The following is a 20,137-nucleotide window of genomic DNA, read 5'->3' as shown; positions in this document are numbered from 1 at the left end:
CAACAGTTTGACAGAAACCTTTGGTTTATAATGCAGCCAGAAATGAATCATTGACTGTACTGATTTCAATGGAAGAGGGAAGGAATTGCCTTCTTTTTTCTTATCTTACTTTATTGGTATCCAAGTTAAATAACTTTTCTAAGCTCTGCTGAAGTTCCCTTATACATGATCCTATTTTGCTCACTTTATCCACTTCGGGTGGTTTACAGTTCCCCAAAGAGCATTCTTATTAAGAGAACAAAACAGATTGTAGCATTTCTTGGAGATGCTCCAGAGTGCTCTGAAGTGAAATCCTGCTGTATAGCTTAAAAATATCCCTTACTTATACGAGCATATACTTCACACACATGCAAAGTCATTTAATATGGCTGGCTTTTTTTTTTTTTTTGCTAGGCAGTGTAATTAATACTCTTTTGAAAAGTGGGAAGGCTTTGTGTATGGAATGCTGTTTCAGGCTCTTCAGAAGTTTATCCTGGCTGGAATGCTGGAGAGTATGAAAAGACAAGTGTTCAAGACATTTGAGACCATACGCTTTTGCTGGGCCGTGTGCTTGTTAAGAACGGCATTTAATTATGTTGGTGTATAGTGCTCCTAGAACACAGATCCACAGTGATTTCAGTGAATGCTTTATTATTAAACCTGAGAAGTTTCCCAAACTAACTTATAACTATTTTGTCCCTTCTATCACTTCCTCCTTACCTTCCTAGAAGACTGAAAACTTCCAATTTCTACTTATGGAGCCATTGACATTCCCTCCTTCCTGGTCATAAATTTGTTATATGTTCATTATCCAGGTTTATTATCAGTTTTTATCAGCTGACAGTACATACAGATAACAAAGTAGTGGGTATCAGTCAGAGCCTAGAAAAGTTACTCTGCTGGTGTCCTAGACTCCAAATGGCCATTTTGGAAATGTAATTCAAAAGCAATTTGACCATTCTGGTGTCCAGTACAGTATGGATGATATTTGGGGGGGGGGGATCTAAATTGCTTTGTTCCAGAGTAGCAGGAGGGAGGGAGGGGAGAAGTTAGATTGACATCATATATTCAAGGATACTGCTTCTGGGGTTTTTTTCCCAGTTGTATCAGAAATTAAATCTTTGCTGTTTTGGGGGTATGAAAATTAATCTTGAAACTCTCTTTCTAAGAGTATAAGGGTGCAGATGAGCCAACTTTCAGAAATTTTAGTCCTGATGGTTGAAAGTGGCATTTTTTGTGTGTCAGGAGCAACTTGAGAAACTGCAAGTCACTTCTGGTGTGAGAGAATTGGCTGGCTGTAAGGATGTTGCCCTGACTCCCAGATGTTTTACCATCCTGTGGGAGGCTTCTCTCATGTCCCTGTAGGGGAAGCTGGAGCTGACAGACAGGAGCTCACTCCACTCCTTGGATCCAAATCACTGACCTTTCAGTCAGCAGTCCTACTGGCACAAACAAGGGTTTAACCCATTGCACCACCGGGGCTCCTGAAAGTGGCATTGAATTCTCTGGTTGTAAAATAATGGAACAAGGTGGAAGCCACTTTCTCCATTTCTTTCACTGTGATTCATATAAAAATATATCTCCCCCCTCCCAATATCCACAAGTTCATTACTCTCAGTTTCAGTTACCTACATCTAGGTTCACCAGGAAGACTCAAACGGGAGGAACTAGCAATTCCAAGCATAGCATGTGAAGCAGGGCAAAAGTACAAATTGGAATGTCCCACTGTGGCCTTTCCCAACAAGATGTCTTGAACTTCAACTCCCAGCAGTCAGCATGGCTATTAGTCAGGAATGCTACAGATTTTAGGTCCAAACCATCTGGAAGTCTGTCCTTTGGTACTGGTTTTACTAGAATTCTGCATGAGTTGTGCTTTCAGCTGAGTATGGTTAAGAAGTTTGAACAGATTAGTTGGAGGGAGGGCAACAGGGAGTCCTTTTATCAGCACCAATTCCACCAGCTCCCCCCCCCCCTCCCAGAAGCCAGGCAATCATGACGTAGTGAGAAGCTAGTGGTGTTTGGAATTTTTTTTAATGGATTGAATTGTAAATTTGCCACCTGCCTGCCATGGCCCCCTCTATCTCGCCCTCAGGCTACGAGGCATAACTGCACTGTGTGGTTTTTATGGTTAATACATATTAAGTACAGTTTTGAATAATTGTGGGAGGCTGGATAGAGGCCCCATCTTTCTATAAGGAGAGCAAGCACTTGGGTTTCAGCCAGGAAGGAAGTCAAACTGGGTTTGGGGCCTGCATTTTTTTTTTCTGCCAAAAGGTAGCTTTGCACGCTCTGTTCCTTTCAATTTCATTGAATGTGTGAGAGTTTATGTGCAGTCTGTGTTGTGGTATCACTACACTAACACAGAATCCTGGAAGTCATTGCACTCTTTGAAATAAGAGGTACAGAAGAAAAAAAAACGTTTATAAATTTAGTGGTGTTTTAGTGGAAATTTCTAACGATTTAAATTAGGGTTGAGAGTTAGAAGTTTGCCCCTCTCTGGAAAAGGAGGATTCTGGCAATCTTAGTCCTAAAAAAGCAACATTTCCAAATTATGACTTCTCTTTTATGATTTCTCTCTTCACCTTTGTTTTCCCAGTGCTCTTGCTTGCCATGTTAATACTATTTCCATGATCGGTACCTGCTAATTATTTTGGATGACTATTCGTTTATAATATCCCTGTGTGTTATATAAATCTGAATCATGAAGGGTAAATACAAATAATAATTTGTCAAATCGTGCTGTTGTTTAATTCGGATGGTAAAATTTTGACTTCCTTGCTATAAAATGTCCAAATTTCTTGGGCAGTCTTTGGGAAAGGAGCGGGCCATGAAGGATAAACACAGCTCTCGTTACAAAGCATTGGTTGTTATTTTTAAATTAAAAGCAAACAACAACAACATCTTGGTGTGTTTGCCTATGGTCTTTGCGCTTAAATCCAGTTTCGTCTTTGGAAATTAAGTGCTGCATTAGGCACACTACTTTAAAACAAACAAACAAAAAGCCCAAAGTACAAACCACTTTTGGCAGGGCTCCTAAGCATACTTGCTGGAAATAAGACCCATTTATGGATGCCAGAGATTTTGTTCCAATAAAACATACATAGGATTGAGCTGCTGGTCGTCTTGGGACTTAGGAGGCTAGCATTAGCCAAGTTAAATGTTTGTTGACCTGAGAGTGAGACAGCAATCCTATGCACATTTGTTTGGGAGTAAGTCCCACTGAAATTGGTAGCACTTGCTTCAGGTGTTTATGAAGAACTTGGACTCAAAATCATGTGAATGCTGTCGGGATTGGGGGAATATGACGCTAGAGAGACCTATTTGTATTCAAGTAACATATGAATTATTTTAATGTGAGGCACATAACTTCTGAAAGTCCAGATGCCATTTTTGCCTTCCCTGAAATTTGCAGTCTGACCTTGTACCCTTAGAAAAGTTTGAGAATGGCAAATTGTGTTCCTGGTTGAAGTGTGCTTTGTTAATGTAATCCACCTGGGCTTTTTTTTTTTTTAATCTCCAGAGGGTATTTTCCTAGAAACTAGATGGGACCAGCCCAAGGAAATAGGATAAAATGTGTACTCCAGAAGCTTTTGAGGGAAAAGTTGCCTTTTCTAAGTCCTACATTGGGAGAAGGGTGGGATCGAAATTACATACATTTTGGGTTTTCCCCCTGCACATGACACCCATGGCATATGGGAATGTGGAGTACATGGAGACCCAGAGAGATTCATGTAGATTGCCCAGTCTTAACTTGAAAGGACACCATTTCCTTATTGATTCCTAAGAATGTTATGCCACAAGCTAATGTTCCTTTTCTTGCTTCTCCATTTAGGTGATTGCCAGTTGCAGACGCCATGTCGCATCCAGAAATGCACCACAGACTTTGTATCGTTGACTTCTCACTTAAATTCTGCCATTGATGGCTTTGATTTGGAGTTCTGCAAAGCCCTGCGTGCCTATTCCGCCTGCACCACCCGCAATTCCAAAGTTTGCCGAGGGAACCTGGTCTATCATTCTGCTGTGTTGGGGATCAGTGACCTCATGAGCCAGAGGAACTGCTCCAAGGATGGCCCGACATCCTCAACTAACCCTGAAGTCATACATGACCCATGTAATTACAGTGGACGCCAGGGAGGCAGAGAACAACGTGGAGGGGAGCAGACTCCTCCTACATACTATTTCTGTGGCTTATTTGGAGATCCCCATCTACGGACCTTTAAGGATCACTTTCAGACATGCAAAGTGGAAGGGGCATGGCCTCTCATAGACAACAACTACTTGTCAGTACAAGTGACGAATGTGCCTGTGGTCGCAGGATCCAGTGCTACTGCCACAAATAAGGTGCGTATGGTCTCTGGCACCAACTCTCCTCTGTAATGCAAACTTTGAATCCAACAGTAAAAAGGCATTGTCAGAGGAGATGTTTAATGTTGCTTTTGATCATGGAGTGCAGTCCATAGTGAGTGGAATGCGCCTGAGTCTTTAAAACATAGTTGATCAATAGTATCTTCTTTAATGATCCCATACTACTCTAAGTGGGCCAGTTGTTTTCCCGTTTTATAGGTGAAGAAACATTGGTGTTATACTTCAATGTCCGATGCTTAATTCTGAATTTCAAAACTGTTCTCATGTAGCAATGAGACAGTAAGCATGACAAAGATTGAGGCCCTTTGGGCACTGCTTATCACATCATACCCTTGGCCCAGCATGGAGAAGGAACAAAAATATATGACTAGGGGATACAGAGGCAGTATGAATAAAAAAGGGCCATAAGCTGTAAAGGTGTTTTCCAGGTGATTGAATATAAAGAGCTGGAAAGTCACTGAAGTAAAAAAGGAATTGGAATCCTGCAGCACTTCCAGTGCTATTGAACTGTAACACCATTTGTCTATGCTAGCGATAGATGCTGAGAATTTTAGTCCAATAACATTCAACCCACACAAGAAAGCATGGTGATTAAAGAGTTGTTATGTGATGGACCAAGGTGAATTGTTACTTAGGAGCCACTACAGCAACTGATCTGCCATGGTGAAGGCAGTGGAGGACCTCATGGTCTTCTGCACACTGGTCAGTGGCCACTGAATGGATCCATGGGAGAGATTGTCAATATAAGATCTGGAATGGATAGTGTATATGTGAAACAAAGCCCTATTACAATATCTAAATTGAGCAGAAAGTAAATTAGGGTTGCTAATCAATTTCTGATGAATCAGTTTGTGTTTCTGATTGGGATTATTCCTTCAAAAAGTAATATAGGAGATAGATCTTTTCTGGGTGAACAAGATGTTCTTGTGTTCAATGTGTTGTTGAAGGCTTTCATGGCAGGAACCACTGGGTTGCTGTGAGTTTTCTGGGCTGTATGGCCATGTTCCAGAAGCATTATCTCCTGATGTTTCATCCACATCTATGGCAGGCATCAGAGGTTGTGACGTATCATGTGTTGTGTTGTTAAGGATAGATCTCACTCTATATAGGAGGTTCTCAGGGCAGCGTACAGTAAAATCAACTTAAACTGTTAGAAATAATAACAATTTAAGAGCTAAAAGCATTTGGCATAAGAAAGTTTAAATTCAGTTAAAACAATGTAAAACTATTTAAGTATGGACATTTGGATGAAATTAATCATGACCCCAAAATTTAAGAAACAATTAAGTTCTTACTTGGTGCTGGAATGTCGGCATCATTGATGCCATAAGAGGTTATAATTATTTGTCAGAAAACAAATCAACAAAAAATCCTGGCTGCTTTCATTATCCATTAAAAGCCTGTTGGTTGTTTTAAATTGACAGGTTCTAAAGACTCCTATCAGTTGATTATGTTAAGAAATTATGCGTTTGTTGTGCATTCTGAAGCCTCTATTTTATGGGAAAATCCTTCTGAACCAAGCAGTGATAGATCTTATACTAAATCTCATGTTAGCCCTATTAATCAATTAATGGGATTTGTTAATTACAAGTGGCTTAAATCCTATTGGTTTCAATAGCTCCATTTTAAGTAGGATTAAGAATGGATTTAGTACATAAACTTAATCTAGTTATCTGAGCTATTCATGTCATTAGACTTTCAAATCCCTGGGACACATTTTTTGCACAGTCGCTCATATGAGATATTAAAATGTGAAGACTAAAGCAATTAAAAGCCTTATTACACCACACTAGTATAGCACTGTATTCCATTTTAACTGTCATGCTATCATCCTGTGGAATCCTGGGTTTTGCAGTTTAGGGAGGGAGGGGCATTTAGTCACCAAGAGTTTGAATTCCCTCTTGGCCACTGGAACCCACTGGCTCATCTTGGGCAAGTCATACTCTCTCAGACCCTTCAACACAGCCATATATAGTTCAGATTTTCAAAGCAGATAGTCCACATTATCTGCTTTGGACTGGATTATATGAATCTACACTGCCATATAATCCAGTTCAAATCAGAATCTGAATTTTATATGGCAGTGTAGATGGGGGCTCAGCTTCATATAGCAACCCCCCCTTTGAATCATGCTAAGATTCTGTTATTGGTTCACCTTACTATTGCCGTAAGTAAAAAAGGACTTGAAGACACACAGCAACAAACTTAAATTTTCCAGCCGGAGAGCTTTTGAGCCACACTAAACTACAAATCCCAGAATTCCCACAGGCAGCTAAGGTGAAATAATGTAGCATAACAGCGTAGCTTGGTAAGGCTCTTAGTGGTGATCTGTGAAGATCCCAGAGTGAAGACATCATATGCAGTCTAGTAAACAGGAGTTCACAGGAAGGTAAGGGAGATGGGCTTTCATTAAGACATTTAACACGCAGTCAATGATGTGAATATTTTGGAATATAAAATATATTTAAAAATGCTATGCTTACAAAAGAGTGTATTATTGAGTCATATTCCAGAGAAGTCAATTGACTGCAGCTTCATGATCAGCATATACTTGAGTTTTACTGTTGCATTGATGTGTCCTTTTATTGGCTAGTTGCGCTTCAAGATCACATAGTACAGTAGTTAACTGGCACCCATGGGGATTGATAGATGCTAGATAAACATAATTTCTGGTTTCTTGAGAGTTGTTATAAAAAATAGGCCTAATAAATACTGTATCCCATACTGTGCAATACCATAAACTCTGTATTAACTTTGTATTATTATTGAAATAGAGTAATTGAAGCAAATGGAGACAAATAAAGATAAATGTAACGTAATGTGACACAGTTTAACTGATTTTTATTTTAAGTATTTTTTTCCTTTGTTGGTTGCTTCAGAGTTGCAGTTGTTTGAGTTCAGGTATATTGCAAGTCTTCAGTATACTTCGCTCCATACGGAATTTGGAGTTTTCATGGATTTGGAGGAAAATAAATCTTTGCTTTTTTCAAAAGGAAAAAAAATAACCTTTTAAAAGTCTGTTTTCTAGTCATAACCCTTTTTTTAACTCCTACTTTTAAATGTTTTATTCTGGCAAGATGGTTTTCTCCCACTCAGTGGATGAACAGGTTTGGAGCTGTTAGATAATAACCAAGGTGGATGCTGTCCTGGGTGTTGGGTTCTCTTGTTTCCACTTAGGCTGCTTTAAAGTTGAGTTTCCTTCTCACCTTGGCCCACAAACCTGTTAAAAAGTGCTGTGTTCACCGCCCTTCCTTTTAACAACAGCAGCAGAAAATACAACTGGATGTTAAGAGATGATTGATCTGAACTGTCATTCTGTATCCACAGGGAGGTTACAGCGGGCAGAAGCAGCTAATGGTGTGTGTATGTGTGCAGAGGATTTTGCTGTAGGATGCTTGAAAGAGGTTTTTTGGCAGTGGTGGCTCTGTTGGAAGTGTTGCAGCCTTGAGGTTTTGCTTCCACTGCCAGGCAGTAATGCTTTTATCAGAACACCTTTGTGGGAATTCATGCACCACTCTGGCTTTCATGGCTGCTGCCCGTGACAAAGCCTTAATGCATTAGTTGAAGCCTGTGCTTTCTGAGCTGAGACTTTTTCTTTTTAAAAAAGATGTGAGATGGAAAATTCATTGCCTTCTAGGATTATTTTGTCAGTTCTGTGCACTGTGTCATGGATATGGCTTCTTCCACTTAATAGGGAAGGCTTTTTAAAGTCTTGACACCAAACATTTTGGAATCATATTGATTTCTCCCTAGTACTAACCAAGCATACTGATTATTCTCCCTAGCAAGTAAGAGTAATACTTAGGAAGTAACCATTTTATATACTGTTTTATGTGCTCTAATGCAAACTCATTCCCTTGAGAGTCTGCTTAACTCTAATTTAGTTAGAAATATTTTCTTTCTAATAGATAAAAAAAAAACCAGCAAAACAATTTAACTCATGGTTGTCAAACTCATTATCAGTGAAGGCTGCATCAGCCTTCTGGTTGCCTTTAAAGGGCCGTTAAATCCACAGAGAATCTGTGTACAGAGGGCCAACTATATATATATATATATATATGTGTGTGTGTGTGTGTGTGTCTGTGTCTGTGTGTGTAATGGTTGATGCTTTTTAGTTTTTACTCAGTTTGGGTCCCCAGATGTTATTGAATGACAACTCCCATCACTTTTTATTATCTGTCATGAGGACTGAGGATAATGGGATTTGTAAGCCTTGTATTTCAGTTTAAACTCCACTATATTGACTAAACAGAACAAACTGCAAACTTCCAGATGCTACTGTATCACAAGTCTGATCAGCTCCTCTCATAATGTCTAATGATGAGGAATACAGGAGTTTTAGTCCAGCTTCTAGAGCAGTGGTTCTCAACCTATGGATCCCCAGGTGTTTTGGCCTACAACTCCCAGAAATCGCAGCCAGTTTACCAGCTCTTAGGATTTCTGGGAGTGACGGCCCAAACAGCTAGGGATCCATAGGTTGAGAACCACTGATCTAGAGGGCCACATAAAATGACATGGAAGGCTGTATTTGGCCCGTGGGCCTTGAGTTTGACTCATGATTAAATAGTGGAGTAAGGGGTGACAATAACTCTCCTTTTAATATATATCAGATCAGATTACAGTATGATTTACAACTTCCATGTGTTTTTTTTTCAGAAGTCACAGAACATACAAAATCTGTGGGACAGCGGTTTCCCTGTAATGAGTTCTTCCAAAGCAATCCCTTTTTCAAGTACAACAGTGCTTTTGATATGGCTTTATTAGTCAAGGGAACAAATCTGTGTTAGTATTAGAGAGCCAATGTTGTGTAATGGTTAGTATTGGGCCAGTACTTAGGATATGTAGATTGAAGACCAGCTGAGTCATAAAGCTTTCTGGATGAATGTGGATCCAATACCCTGTTCAGCTTGACCTGTCTTACAGGGTTTTTGTGAGTATAACAAGGGGAGGAAAACAACCACAAATACTGCCTTCAACTGAATGGAAAAAGGTGGGTTGTAAATGGGGTGTACTAATACTAGTGATGATTAGACTTCAATTTAATGTGAAGCCTGATGTAGCCTATGGAGTATCAGTTGTAGTGATCACTGAATATCTTTCTCATTATGGTGGTGGATGACTTGTTTTGTTGTTTGCAGGAGGCTTTTGATGAGCATGTAGCAGGCCTGTAGTCAATTCTTCATCTTTCTGAAGGAGTAATCCAAGTATAGGCTACTGTAATGCAGTATTTAAGACCACTGTTTCATTCTGTGGTAATCTGTTCCTTGACACCCTTCACTGTGACGGCATCAAAAGCAAGCTTTGTTACAGTCTGCAAAATGACTTCGGTTGGATTGGTGATCTGTTAAATTTACTTTACTCCCTTTCATTATGAAGGCATGCAGAAGTCGGTTTCAAGATCTTTGGGATTTTTGTTGATAATTGTAATCAAGTCAGCTTTGACTTATGCTAACCCTAAGAATGTGAAACCTCTAAGTGACCCTATTAGATCTTGGAGACTTTGCTGCCCTGATTGAATCTGTTCATCTGGAATATGAGATGACCCTCCACTTTACCAAGCATTATTATCTTTTCTAGTGAGTCTTGTCTTCTCACAATATGGACAATGTACAACAATCTCAGTTTAGTCATCTTAGCTTCTAGAGATATTTTGCAGCAAAAATCTATGACATAGCATGAGTCTTCACTGAACATTGCTTTTTCTCTTGTTCTTTTTGAGCGGCCTTATCCTGCAGGCTCTTACATTCTTTTGACTGAAATAATTCTTTATTGCATTGGGCATATTCCTAGAAGGGTCTAAGTATGCTTCCCTCTTTTAATTTGTGCCAAACTATTGTCAATATAGGTTTCTCTCTTTTGGTGTGTTCTCTGTAGTGGTTTTAATATAAGAAAGATAATCACATCCCTGAAGTAGTTTAGGCTGAATAAAGTTCTTCCTCTAAGTTTCTTAGTTAATTTTAACAAACCTGCCTACTTTATTTTAGACCGGGGTCCCCAAACTTTTTAAACAGGGGGTCAGTTCACAATCCCTCAGACCATTAAAGGGCCGGACTATAGTTTTTTTTAAAATGAACAAATTCCTATGCACACTGCACATATCTTATTTTGAAGTAAAAACAAAAAAACCCCACCAAAATGGGAACAAATACAGCCTCAATGTTAATAATCATAATAAAAATAATAAAGAGGGTTGGAAGAGACCCCTTGGGCCATTTAGTCCAACCCCCTTCTGTCTTTGTGCACCAAAAGCACAAGCAAAGCACCCCTGAAAGATCGCCACCCAGTCTCAATGTTAATAATAATAATTATAGTAATAATAATAATGAGAGTTGAAAAGACCCCTTGGGCCATTTAGCCCAACCCCCTTCTGCCTTTGGGCACCAAAAGCACTAGCAAAACACCCCTTAATAATTAAAGTCATTTATCTGCCGTGGGGGACAGAAAAATGGCTTTAATGGGCCGCATGTGGCCTGCGGGCCGTAGTTTGGGGATCCCTGTTCAAGACCACTAAGACCACAGGGAGCAATGATTTAGAAAACTACTTAGCAGTTACTGACATGGTTAGAATTTGTGGTTTAATGGGTACAGTTTATTCATTCCTTCAGAAGGGTTAGTTTGAGGGATCAAGCTGTTTTCGTATTTTTAAGTAATACATAGCTAATGAGTGATGTCACTTTGGGGCAGGGAAGGAAAAGCAATGTTAATGTATGAGCTTTTGGAATAATGAGCCCTTTCACACTACACAAGTACAGTATGGCACCTTTATCCATGGATTCAGTATTGACGGCTACAATTACTCACACTCCGGAAGATATCCCCACCACCACCACCCAAAGTGTTTGTATTCTTCTCTAACTCCTGTGTGTGCCTAAAGCATTGACTTACTAGTTAGTTTAACTGGGTCTGAAGTACCCTATCCTTTCCCATGTTGATACCAAAGGGTGTGTGTTTCTTTCTCACCTCCTAGGACTGCTTTGCTTCATTGACCATTCTGTGAAGTTGGGACAACATTTCTGACCAATATCTATCTGAAGTTTCTTCTTCTACTTGAGAAGAACCATAATCTTTTTTGTCTGTGTTTCGATTGTGAGTAACCTTTGAGTGGGGCAGTGATGAAACTCAGAAGTGAACATACCTAAGACTTGCTGGATCTACTTTGTGTGTTATTGTTGATTAGTACTCTGAGACCCACCCACTAGGAGCAAAAAGCACGCTCATGGACTTTTCAATTTCAATTAAGGCACGCAGAACAAAATCCTTTCACTGTTGCTTTTTTTTCCTATGCAGCAATATCATTTTGTTGCGTTTGTTAAGTGTTTGAGAATCAGAGACCTATTACACTAAACAAAGCACTGTATTCCACTGTGAATGCCGTAGCAACATCCTGTAGAACCATTGGGCTTGGTAGTTTGTCAGCGCACCCGAATGCCTTTGATGTGAAATCTAAATTGACGATGTTATGTACTTCAAGTCATTTCTGACATATAGCGACTCTAAAGCAAACCTATCATGGCTTTTCCTGGCAAGGTTTTTTCAGAGGGGGGTTGTCATTGCCTTCCTTTGAGGCTCAGAGGGTGGGATTTTCTCAAAGTCAGTGGATTTCTGTGGTTATATGGGGGTTCGAACCCTGGATAGCCTTCTGTGGTTATGTGGGGTTCGAACCAGTGTCCTAGCCTAATACTAAAATCATCACACTGCTTTTCCCTAAATCCTTATACTGCAAATCCCAGGCTTCCATGGGATAGAGTAATGGCAGTTAAAGTAGAATATAGAATGGTTTCTTATAAATGGGCCCCCATGCTGTACTGCTGCAAAATATCCAGACATTTTTCAGTACACTTTCATCTTTTTTCTGCTCATCCCTGATGTCATCAGGTAAGCCAGAAACCTGGATTTACACGTTTATATTGAATATAAAGGCAATGGAGGCTTGCCTTAGTTATAGGTGCTATGGGAGGGAAATTTCAAGGTGACAGTTTGAAAATGACTCTAGGAGAACTTGTTTATTTACATAGGTACTAGGAAGAGAGAGGATATAATTTGGCTCTATTGGGAGATCAACAAATTTGATTCATAATGAAAAGTTCATTTAAGAGCCACTGGTTTTTCCCCAGAGACCAATAGGTCAGGACCATGACACAGGGCAAGAATGTGGTTGATGAGAGGTTCTGGTCTAGGATTTTTTAAGGCTCTGTTGGACATAAATTTGTTGGTGATTGGCATTAGTATTCAGTTGAAAAAAATACCTGAAGATAGGAGACCACGACTTAAGAAAAGCAGAGTTCGAGGAAGGCTTTTTGGGAGCTTCAGAGTAGATGAACATGGAAAGAAGGAAGATGTGATGTCATGGTGAACTTTTAAGAAAGCTGCAGAGCCTGCTTAAGTAATCCTAAAGCAGAAGTCACTCTGAAGGGAATTCAGTAATTGTCTTTGAAACATCTGAGTCATCCTAGAATCATGAAGCAGAGGAAGGTTGCTGTACAGCATCTGTTCTTGGTTGTTGGCATGAAGATTAGATAGATCTGGTTTGAGTAGATCTGGTTTGAGGGAAAAGCTATTACGAGTTTAATTAGCTGCGGAAGTCTCCTGTAACTAAGCAGATTTAACCTACCGACTGTACGTTTAAGTTGTCTTACTCATTCATTTGGAAAGCAAAACTATTCCCTTATGCAAATTGTTCTCCTGATTAACATCTTGATTTGTTTCCTCTTATAAGTTTGTGTCTCGTAGTAGTGCCAATCCCATTACTGAGTGTTTATAAATGGCACTTATTTTTGGCAGCTTTATTGGTAAGAGGGCATCCACCTGTACCTCAGAGAAGACCTTTTGAGATTTCAGGTCAGAGTGTCTTTTGCCCTTTGTTGCTAAAGGAAAAGGAATTCGAGTATTTTTTACAGAATAATGGCAGTATGGATCATAGTGACAAATTTGTAAGCAACAAAGAGACATATAGGAGGCATAGAAAAGGGGTTTTAGGACTATGTGTTATTCAGCCTGCGTTAATGAGTCTATAATAAATACAACATTTCATCATTGTGAGTGAAAACCTCATTCAGTTTTGTAGTAGGGAGTTCCATAGATCCAGATCTTTAAACCCAGTTCTTAAAACCTTGATGGGTTAGCCTCATTGTTTAGTCATACTCCCAAAGCCTTATATTGCCAAGATGTTCTTACCTCACTGCTGTGTGGGACTTCAAGTTTTAACTGAGTGGACTGTAAATTAGGACTTCCCCAAATCATTTGTTCTCTGTCACTTGTCTGTCTCTGGGTTTCTTATCAGCAAGACTTGACTGAAATGATGACTGATGCTAGTTAAATCTCCCTTCAAATTTCCTCCAAAAGTTGCTGAACAGTAAATAGGAAAGGCTATTATTTCCTTTAAATAAATTGCAAGAATAATCAAGTAAATTTGACCCTAGGGCTGTGTGATTATTTGCTTTGTTCTCTTTATACTGGTTTTACCTCCTTGATTTGGAAACTTGGTACAATGGAAAGGTTGTCTGGTTTCTTTGTAATTTGTATCACTGGTTTTGTTTGCCCTTATTCAGAGTTCATAGATCTTGGTGATCACATATTTCCACCTTCCTAGAGACTTTTTGACTTGCTTATATCAGAGCTTATTAAATCTGATTTCCCTCCTTATTTCCTATTGTGATGTATCTGAAGTTTTATTAAATCCAGTTAATTGTTGTTCCCATCAACAGCATCTGCAGTTTCTGTCATCTGAAATGTAGTTAGTGAAGATATGTCTTTTCAAAAGTCCTGTGTTAGAAAATGAAAGATCTAAAAATAGCTAAGAGTGTGCTTTCTGTTGACTCAACTTGCTAGTTCAGCAGTCTGCATGACAACCGTGCTTTGAAAAGGTTTATAGATATGCCAGCTCCACAGACCTGTTGGTGGATTGTATTGCACTTGCATGCCAATTATAGTTACAGATGACAACTTGCTATAGTGACAAAATGTCTATGGAAAAATCCTTTTCATGTTCATCAATATTGAAAATACTTTCAAAAGGTGTCTGAGTAATTATTCCTTCTTCTGTCACTTATGTTTTTCTGTTTCCTACCATGGCAGGCTGAGAATAAAATTGGTGCAGCTTCTCTCAGCCCTCTTGATTCCTCCTATCCTGAAATGTCATTGATACTTGTGTTGCTGTTCTGTGCCTTCAGATGAACTCCAACCTATGTCATTTGATCATATTCCAAAGCAAACCTCTTAAGCCTGTGGCCCTCCAAGTCTTTGGGACTTCAGCTCCTAGACTCCCTGACCATAGGACAAGCCGGCTTGGGCTTCTGGGAGTTGGTGTCCACAGGAGTTTTTATGAAAAGATCTGTTCGGAGTTTGTTTGCTATTGCTTTTCCCTTAGGCAATGGCTTGCCCAGGGCCACCCAGTGCATTTCCATGGCCATGCAGGGATTCAAAGCTTAATCTACTGGAATCCTAGTCCAACACTCAAGACACTATACAGTAGACCTGCTTATTATGTGAGCTCTTGTTGCACATATTGAGTCCTGAGCACAAAGTGTTTTCCAGTAGATGTAGAGGAGATCATCCTGGCATCTCTTTTATTTATTTACTTTTCTGAGCTACATTTAGGACTACCTGAAGAAAATCCGGGTGGATCTTACCTGTTTTGAAAAATCAAACCAACGTATCCTTTTAAACATGGGAGGAGCTAGCTCAAAGTATGACAGAAGACAATTCATGCCCTTTCTTTTAAAGTACAAAGATTCTCAAGTATGCTTAGGGGTATCATTTTCTGCCAGGGTACGTTTCCTCTACCTCCCGTTCTTATTATTTGTGCGTGATGACAGAAGAAACCAGAACAGCCTCTTCATCTAAGCAGGAAATTATATTGTCTTGAAAGTTATGCTGTTTAATGAAAGTTGCAAATCCACATCTGCGCCCCAGCATTCAAAAGTAGAATATAAATAAAATGACTGATTGGATGACTACATTTTGCATCAGTGGTGCAATATAAACAATTGGAATACTATGCACTGATCAAAGTCCCAAATAAAAAGTTTCCTTCATTCAGCAAACAGGCAGAATGGGTTATTTCCTTTCGCTGTTTACCTGATCATCTTCAAGAGCCAGAGCCAGATTAATTTTTTTGTAGGTGGTATCATTTGTTTGTAGTCATTGGGTAATGAAACTCAGGAAATGCTTGTGAGTAATATCCATTAAGTGCTCAGAAAACAGATCTCTTACATAAGATCACACCCTTCTATTGTGTGTTAAACAGATCAAGAAAAGTTACCATTCTGGTTATATTCTTACAGTAGAGATTTTTGTGCCAGATGTTTTTTCTACTACGTTATCTCTCTGTAATCCCCCCCCCCCCCAATTTTCACAATGCTGTTTCCAAACCATGTCAGAAATCCTAAAATAATTGTGATTAAATATTTTCAAGTGATAACACCAAGAAGACATCCATATGGACAGCTTGGTATTTTAATGGTACCATATTTAGAGTTTTGGCATGGTAAAATCAGTTGAACAGTTTATATTGTTCTTGTTCTGAAAAAATGGCTATAAAAGGAAACAGCATTTTCTTGAGTTGTCATATCTTTACAGGCTTCTTAATAAAAATGAAAGGATTTTCAAATAAAATTTTGTATTTATTTTGGTTGTGACATGTTGGAAGTAATTCAATTTTGCCACTAAATATATGGCCTGCCCCCATTGATTCCACCCTCCAATTTTTATCTATTCCAGGAAGGTGTGTTTCTTTGTTTTTCTTTCTTTTCCTTTGGTAGATTCATGTAGAATCTGAATGAACATTTAGAATCTGAATAAAATTTAGAGTGTCTCTATGGAGCTACATGGATTCCACTCATACGTACTGAAGGTCTGGGATGAAAATAAGTAAGATGGGCAGACTCCAGCCTGGCAATATACACTTGTTTTTACCATAATGCCAAGATTACCAACCAGTCATACACAAAACAGATGCCCTAGTGACGAAGTCATATGTTGAGATGTTCTCCTGGTACACTAACAAATTTTAAACCCCTGTTTGACCATGGAAACCAACTAAATTTGGAATAGCCTCAGTTTCAGCCATAGAGAAAGAACAACCCCTCTGTGAACAAAGAAAATCCCATGATAGGTTTGCTGCAGGTTGCCATAATTCAGAAAAGACATGAGGAGCACATAGCTATAACAAAGATGAAAATACTAGGTCTAAAGCAACAACTGGTATCCCTGTTTTACTAAGTCAGAGATACTTTTTCCTTATGATTTCATATGCTCTTGTAAAATGATGGGGAGTATAAAAAAATTTAAGATCTAGTGCAAATTCTTTAGAGATGTACCACTAGATACTGACTTTCCCCATTTAAAGCCCAAGCAGTAAATCTAAATTTGAAAGGTATGCATGGAGTGTAGAAATCAAGTGTTTCTTTTGCAGGTCATCCCTGGAGAGATGGGCTTTGATAGCAAGTATAGATCACTGGTGAAATGGGAGGGATTGAGTGGAATTGAAGGATTAAAAATGAATGAGGAGGGCCAAAGTAGTTTAGGGGAAGAGTTGGCAAAGTGGGGCAGGGAGGCGAAATCTTTAACAAAGGCATTGATATTTTAAATGGAACATTATCTATTAATAATAAATGGTGTGGTGTAGAGCAAATGTGCCAGATAAGTTATTGCAGTTTATGGATTAGGTCAGGAAAGCAAAATAACCAAATGCAAGTGATGTTTGGAGGTTCAGAAATTTCAGAAAAGTATTTCCTTGGACCTATTCAAAGAGAGGGGGTGTACGAAAGTGATGTGTTGAATGGATTTTCTTCCAAAAAGGTTTTAAGGGGCAGTAATTGACAGCAGGAGTCTGGTGTGTGGCAAGAAGGAATTCTCCTCAGCAGATAGTATTCTAGGATCAGATGAAGAAATGTGTTGCACATTGTCGCTCCCTTGCACTTGGGCAAAGGGCAGAGCAAAGTAAAGTTGGCATTTTGGACTCTGTAATACCAAGAATCCCAAGCTTGCTGGGGATTCTGGGAGTTGTAGTTCCAAAAGTAGCATTTTAAAGTTTGAAGGATGACTCTGGAACTGGGTCGCCTGGCATTTTTTTCATAACTTTGAGAGTAACAAGTTGAGCATCACTTATTCTGGAAAATCCAACATTGTCTCCATGGATGAGTGAGATAGAAATACCTTCGTTTTCTGATGGCTCTGTGTACATAGACTTTGTGAAAAGTAACTGGGGTGCTGCTTCCATTTTAAGAAAAATAATTAGTGTTTATTGGAATGGTAAATGAAGTTGGTGCAGCTTTCTAACTTCATGAAGATAGATGGTGCTGAGGATCATTAAAACACTAAGTACAGCAGAGTCTCACTTATCCAACATAAACGGGCCAGCAGAACGTTGGATAGTCAAAAATGTTGGATAATACGGAGGGGTTAAGGTAAAGCCTATTAAACAGCAAATTACATTATGATTTTACCAATTAAGCACCAAAACATCATGTTTTTCAACAAATTGACAGAACAAGCAGTTCAATACATGGTAAGATTATGTAGTAATTACTGTATTTATGAATTTAACACCAAAGCATCGCAATGTATTGAAAACACTGACTACTAAAAAGCAGACTGCGTTGGATAATGCAGAACATTGGATAAGCGAGAGGCTACTGTACCACTATTTCCCTGTTTCCTATTTTAGTTGTGCTTAAAAGCCTTCTTATAAATCTTTTCAACACAGACTGAGATTCTAGTGTGAGCCCATATAGTAGAATGCCATGAAATTTTGGAGAGAGCTGGAGTGGCCAGACAGATGGAGTAGGGCTGAGCTTTTCTGAGCATCATTCCAGGAGCACTATAGACTGTTGTGTTGCCTGAATGAGTGCCTCAGACTGTTTTGTTACCATAATGAGTTGCTATCTTTCTCTTCATCCTCTCTTCTCACCCCAACCCCTCCTCCTATTTATTTCTATCCTGCTTTATCTTTTCTAAGCAGGGGTGTCAAATTCACTTTCACAGAAGGCCACATCAGCCTTATGGTTGCCTTCAAAGGGCCGTTTGTAATTGGAGGACTGTATAAATGTAACGACTCATAACATGCTGTTAAAAAACCTGAAACACCATATCACTTGCCATTCTCATCCATTCATTCTGGTCTGAAAATGACAGCAAACACAAAATGTAAGCACAACCATTCAAATGTTTTCAAATCCAAGTTTTAGAAAAATGCTTACCATTTTCCCGTGGACAGTTGGTTATACCATTGTGGGCCAAATACAGCCCGCGGGCCTTGAGTTTGAGACGTGATCTAAAAAGAGACCCAGAAATTTGGCCAGTTATATATCTAGCCATAGTTTCCTCCAGAGGGGGAACTGGGTTTTAATTTAATGAAAGACACAAGTCCCTCAAAATAAGAACACTTGTTAGGGAGATGTTCTTCTTTATTGTGTCCAATGTCTGATTTCTGTCACTTGGAAGAAAGAAGGTTTCAGTGGTTGGGGGAAAGACAAAGAGGAAGAAAGTCTTCTGCGTCTCATTAATAATAATTTGTTGAGTTAATCTCTGCGATGTGAGCAGACTTGCATGGAATTCCACTTTCAACATGGCTGCCAAGAAACTTTCCCTTGCTGAGTGGCTGCAGTGCCGAGTGCTGCGTCTACGTGTGGTTACTCACAAGATAAACTGTATTTCCTGTCCTGTAGAAAGCAGCTGTTTCTACATCCCTCTCCCTTTCTGAGAGCATTTGCAGGGAAGAATTGGCAGCACAACAAATCACTTGTGAGACAGCCTCCAGAGCGTGGTCCTGGGGGGATTCTGAGCTGAGCGAACATGATTAATACTGAGGAGGAATTGTGGCTTTCTCCGGTGGAGTAGAAAGGGCAGGATTCTTACTTAAATCCAGACAACACAAGAGCAGACTTCCCCTCAAAGCCCCGCAGTCCCAGCTCTAGCTCAGGGCTATGCGTTTAACAGATTGCTTGACTGCAGCTGGCCTCCAGTTAGAAGTGGAAGTGATTTAAACTGAAGAAACTGTTGGAAAATTCCAGTCAGACAGCACTGGTGGGAACATGTGGAGTGAAAATAATGAGGAGTGTATTAGTCGCAGTGGGGGTGGAGTGAGGTGAAGAATGGCGGGGCTGTGGGGAATATGTCAGCTATAGTAAAGGATGTTGAACCTCCGTTTTGTCTTGTGTTCTTTGTGTGGTAGAGCCGTTTCAACAGATTTTCATCCTTCTCCACATGAACATTTGGGGCTGCTCTTCTGCAAAGGTTCAAGGAGGCTTTGCAAATTCAGAGACAATCTGATTCAGTGCTTTTGTGCCCAGCACGGTTTTATTTTTTTGGATGGCACAAATCAGGTGGTGAAAAACAAAGTAGGAGAATTAGGTCTCCTACAATATAGGAGCATTTTGCTCCTACTTATTTTCTCATGCGCCTGGTCCATGTACTTGTTGCCACAGTTGTCCATGGGATGCGTCTTTAAGGAGGAGGAATGTGCAGTCTTCCAAATAGTTTCAAACTGTGTCTTCCAGTGTTTCTTGCTATTGACTGTGGATTAATAGTGAAGCCTTTGTGGCAATGGGACACATGTGGTCTGCAGGCATTGTATTCTTGTATCTTTTTAATGGGAAGGCTATGAAATGCTCAGTACAGTTCTGTTTTTCATGGGCAAAGAAGATTGGAAGTGTGGCAGTTGGGGAAATCGCAATGTCTCCAATCTACCCCTGAAAAAACATATGCCAAAGTACTTCAAGCATTTTGCAGCCTTCCGTTAAACCTTTTCAGAACCTTAGTTTTAGGCTTTGCCTGAGCCCCACCCTTTTTGGCC

General features: G+C 39.6%; 1 protein-coding gene across 2 annotated transcripts in view; it reads left to right on the top strand.

Moving 5' to 3' along the window:
- The window catches only part of rgmb (repulsive guidance molecule BMP co-receptor b), a 46,525-nt gene that overhangs the window by 20,499 nt on the left and 5,889 nt on the right, over positions 1 to 20,137 (top strand). For both annotated transcript variants that reach the window (XM_008103077.3, XM_062972233.1), the window contains exon 4: positions 3,812 to 4,320. In XM_008103077.3, the coding sequence (XP_008101284.1) occupies positions 3,812 to 4,320 (509 nt within the window). The remainder of the gene's footprint in view (positions 1 to 3,811; positions 4,321 to 20,137) is intronic.

Source organism: Anolis carolinensis, chromosome 2 (genome assembly GCF_035594765.1).
Source record: "Anolis carolinensis isolate JA03-04 chromosome 2, rAnoCar3.1.pri, whole genome shotgun sequence".
Classification (NCBI taxonomy): domain Eukaryota; kingdom Metazoa; phylum Chordata; class Lepidosauria; order Squamata; family Dactyloidae; genus Anolis; species Anolis carolinensis.
The sequence above is the reverse complement of the archived record's forward strand: the minus strand, read 5'-3'. Positions and strand labels throughout refer to the sequence as shown.